At 36.6% G+C, this 4,875-nt stretch overlaps 1 protein-coding gene across 1 annotated transcript; it reads right to left on the reverse strand.

Annotated features, from left to right (window-relative positions):
* Positions 1–766: 766 nt before the first annotated feature.
* On the reverse strand, positions 767–1,810 carry LOC111535317 (olfactory receptor 1L6). Its single transcript, XM_023201678.1, has one exon. The coding sequence runs from the start codon at positions 1,808–1,810 to the stop codon at positions 767–769; it is 1,044 nt and encodes a 347-aa protein (XP_023057446.1).
* Between the last annotated feature and the right edge of the window lie 3,065 nt (positions 1,811–4,875).

A 4,875-nucleotide genomic window follows, 5' to 3' on the forward strand; every position in this document is an offset into this window, starting at 1 on the left:
TTCTTCTTAAAATTAATGGTTTTTATAAGTTGTGGTGGCTCACCCCTGTAATCCCAGTACTTTGGGAGGCCAAGGTAGGAGGATCCCTTGAAGCCAGGAGTTCAAGACCTACCAGGGTGAGATAATATGACCTTGTCTCTAAAAAAAAAAAAAAAAAAAAGATCGAGTGTGGTGGCATGTTCCTGTAGTCCCAGCTACTTGACAGGCTAAGGCAGGAGAATCTCTTAAGCCCAGGAGTTTGAGGCTGCAGTGAGCTATAATCACACCATTGTACTCCAGCCTGAGCAATAGAGTGAGATTATGTTTCTAAAAAAAAAAAGCCATGCACACACAGGAAGAACAACCCTCCGCTGCCAAACAAAAAACTAATAGGATTTAAACTCCTTGACTGCTAGCCATTGTCAGGCTTATAGACAAGTTATTTGGAGATAGTTTTATTTTTCTATATGGTTACCAATCTAATGGAGATAGCTTTATTTTTCTATATAATTGCCAATCTATTGAGGAGGCAATACTCAGCTTTCAAAACCTGAAACATTTTCCTGAAATCTGGATTCCTAACAGTACCTAGCCTGAGACTGAATATGTATTTGGTTAAGATCATTGATAGAAACCAAGTGTTTTGCTCCTAGGTCAATTCTCTTACTGGTATCCAACACCAATTTTCATGACCTCTTTGAGTGCCACATGGAATATAGTAAGGAAGAATAACCCAATAATCTCTTAGATCATGTCTTAATTATGACATACCAACATTTTGTTCCTTTTACCAGTAAATTCTGTCCCGTAATTTCTTCAACCCCCTTTTCATATCTTTGTTCCTCAGGCTGTAGATGAAAGGGTTCAGCATGGGTGTCACTACTGTGTACATAACTGTGGCTACCCGGTCCTTCACCACTGAGTACATGGACAGGGGCCTAAAATAGACATAAATAATACTCCCATAGAATAGGGATACTGCAGTGAGGTGGGAACCACAGGTAGAGAAGGCCTTCCACTTCCCGGCTATAGAGGGGATTCTGAGCACAGTGATGATGATTCGCAGGTAGGAGAAGATGATACACAGGAAGGGGGTCACGATGACAGCTAAGGTCTCAGTCATGACCACCATCTGGCTGGAGGATGTGTCAGAGCAGGACAGCTTTAGCACAGGCTGGGTGTCACAGAAAAAGTGCTTAATGACATGAGAGGCACAGAAAGACAGGCGAGACATAAGTAGCACGCGGAACAGGGAATGTAGGTGGGAGATGCTGCAAGAACCCAATAGCATGAGTAGGCAATGCCGTGGGTTCATAACCACATCATAGTGTAAGGGGTTGCAGATGGCCACTAGCCGGTCGATGGCCATAGAGGCCAGCAGGTAACTGTCAGTGTTCCCAAATGCCATGAAGACGTACATCTGGACCAGGCAGCCCACATAAGAGATAACCTTTGTCTTGGATAGAAAATTCACCAGCATCTTAGGCACTATGACTGTTGTGAAGCAGATATCCATGAAAGACAAGTTGCTGAGAAAAAAGTACATAGGGGTGTGGAGCCTGGGGTCAGAGTAGACGGCCAGGATGATGAGCACATTCCCCACCACGGTGACCAGGTACATGATGAGGAAGATGGCAAAGAGAGGTTTCTGCAGCTGAGGGTTGGAAGAGAGGCCCAGGAGGACGAAGCCTGAGGTGCTGCTGCTGTAATTCTTTGTCTCCATGTCTCTGGACTTCCTGGATAGGGTTTGGAGAAGCAGTGGGAGAGACGTAAAGGGCAGTTTGATCAAGACAGCTTCCTTCATAAGTTTAAGCCTGTAAAAATAGCTCATAGCCCTTTGTTATGGTTTTTAAGAATATTTACTTTAAGAAACTATGGAGAAACAGGTAGTAAAATCCAGCAAGGGAACAGTTAAAATTATCTAAGCTGTCTCCTAAACTAGAAACTAAAGATTTTCAATTTTCCATTCCATGCTTATGGATCGGGAGAATTAATATAGTTAAAATGACTATACTGCCCAAAGCAATCTACATACTGAACATAATCCCTATCAACATACCAATATCATTTTTCACAAAATTAGAAAAGAGCAATTCTAAAATTCATATGGAGCCAAAAAGAGCCAGAATAGCCAAAGCAATTTTAAGAAAAAAGTACAAAGTTGGAGGTATCACATTACCTGACTTCAAAATATATTACAAGGCTATAGCAACCAAAATAGCATGGTGCTGTATGAAAACAGACACATAGATCAGTGAAACAGAATAAAGAAATAAATCAATATATCAAAGGGATACCTGCACTTCTATATTTATTGCAGCACTATTCACAATAGCAAAGATCAACCTAAGTGTCCATCAATGGATGAATGAAGAGAAGTGATGTGTGTACATATATATGTACACACACACACACACACACACACACACAGTGGAATACTATTTAGCCAAGATAAATAATGAAATAATGTCATTTGTAGTGCCACGGATGGAACTGGAGGTCATAATTTTGAGTGAAACAAGCCAGGCACAAAAATACAAATATACAAATACAAAAATATAAAGCAAAAAGCACTCATAGCACATGTTCTCACTCATAAGTGGGTGGTACAAATATGTACATAGGATCATTGTAAGTGGAATGATGGACAATGGAGACCCAGAAGAAGTGGGGGTCAGGAGTAATTTAATGACGATAAATTGCCTAATAGGTGCAATGTATGTTATTTGCATGTAGATACCCTAAAAACCCTAACTTGACCACTGCACAATGTATTCATGTAACAAAACTATTTGCACCCCATAAACTTATACAAATAAAAAATAAAGGCTTTTCCTTGTGTTCTTCAGAACTTCTATGTGGCTTAATTTGTCTTGAGTTCTTCTCATTTCCCTTTCTGAAGATTCTTCTTAGGTTGTCTCTTGACTAACTTCTTAGCTTTTTTTTTTTTTGTTCCAGAGAAAGTGGTTTCTGGGTCCCACCTTGAATGAGGATACTTTCATACAGGGTATCACCATGGATAAGACCCTTTCATTCAGAATCCTCTCCTGCTCATAGTTCTGGGGGTGGTGGTGATAGTTGAGATAGTACAATCATGAACATCAGACTCAATCAATGCTCCTTACTGTCCACAGAATTCAGACGAGCCTTCCTTAAGTCTTCAGAGCACAACCTGCTTAATGTATGTTCAAACCTTTCTGTTTGGTTAATATGATCTGGATACTTTAATTTTAAGCTTTTGATCCAAAGATGTCACTCAAAATAGAAGTACTACCAGGAATAGCCTGTGTTACTGTGATTAGTTTTTAAAATATATTAACTTTTCTGATTATAAAATTATAACATCCTCTTTCTAAACATTCAAATATTACAGTATTATAAAACTTAGATCGTTAAGAGTCTTATTCTATCAGTATCATGAAAAGACCAGAAAAGGATGGCTCCTATTACCCCTATTAAGCTATAATGTTGATATGGTGGTCTCAATCAGTGAAAAAGTAAGAATTAAAAGAAGACATAAACATTAGAAATGATGAAATTGTCCACCTAGAAAATCCAAGATAATCATCCGAAAAAATTTAAAATCTATGAAGACTTTATCAAACTAGCCAGATAAATGATACATATACAAATATATTTTTCTTATATTAGAAAAATGTAATTTGGAAAACATTTCAATTGACAGTGGTAAGAAAGTCTAAAAAATACTTAGGAATAAACCTGAGCAATAAAAATAAATGAGTAAGATTTATCTGGAGAAACTGTAACAGAACACAAAATGAAGATCTAAATAAACAGAGATATTATATTCCTATCAATATTTTAAAAATGTTAATTCTTCTCAGATTAATAAAATTCAATGCACCTCTAATAAGACCCCAGGGGAATTTTTAATGACATTTGTGAAAGTTTTTCTAAAATTCACCTAGATTAATAAATGGCTAAAAACAGACAAAATAATTTTGAAAAAATTCAGAACAATTTCAGGGAACTTTTCTAACCCCAATCAAATTACATAATAGTGAAAAACAATAAGATAATGGCACAAACAGAAAAGCAAATCAATGGACCACCATAAAGAATTTCATAGATCTGTATTTATGCATACATATATATAGGTAGATACATATAGACAGTCATTTATCTGCAACTTAATATACAGTAAAATTTAATAGCATCAAAGAAAGAATGGAATATTAATGATATTTGTGACAATTGGTTGAACACTTGGAAAGTATAAGGCTAGATTTCTATCTAACCCACACATATAAATAAAACCCAGATGAATGAACAATCTAAAAGTTAAAAATCCAAACTACAAAAGTAAGTTTGAGCCAAAACTAAAGGAGCATATTTTTACAGTCTCAGGATGGGACTGTCGATCCAATTAAGAAATGAAATGAAGAAGCAAGAATGACAAAATAACCCACTTAAAAATGTGAAAATTATGCCAAAAGAGATTATAGGCAAAGCTAAAATAGAAACTATTGACTCAATGAAAATACGTGCAACACAGTTACCAAATAAAATGTATGACAAGATAATCAACATAATTGATAATCAGAAAATGTGGACTGAAATTCAATTCTCACTTATCAGTTTTTTTTTTTCCTTTTTTATTTTAATTTTTTTTTTTTTTAAATGGAACTTTTTTTTTTTCATATCTTTTTTTTTTTTTTTAATTATACTTTAAGTTCTAGGGTACATGTGCATAACGTGCAGGTTACATATGTATACATGTGCCATGTTGGTGTGCTGCACCCATCAACTCGTCAGCACCCATCAATTCATCATTTATATCAGGTATAACTCCCCAATGCAATCCCTCCCCCCTCCCCCTCCCCATGATAGGCCCCAGTGTGTGATGTTCCCCTTCCCGAGTCCAAGTGAGCTCAT

This window comes from Piliocolobus tephrosceles, chromosome 14 (genome assembly GCF_002776525.5).
Source record: "Piliocolobus tephrosceles isolate RC106 chromosome 14, ASM277652v3, whole genome shotgun sequence".
In the NCBI taxonomy this organism is placed as follows: Eukaryota; Metazoa; Chordata; class Mammalia; order Primates; family Cercopithecidae; genus Piliocolobus; species Piliocolobus tephrosceles.

Excerpts from the sequence above, each read along its gene's own strand:
- LOC111535317 (XM_023201678.1), bottom strand. The coding sequence starts at position 1,810 with ATGAGCTATTTTTACAGGCTTAAACTTATGAAGGAAGCTGTCTTGATC.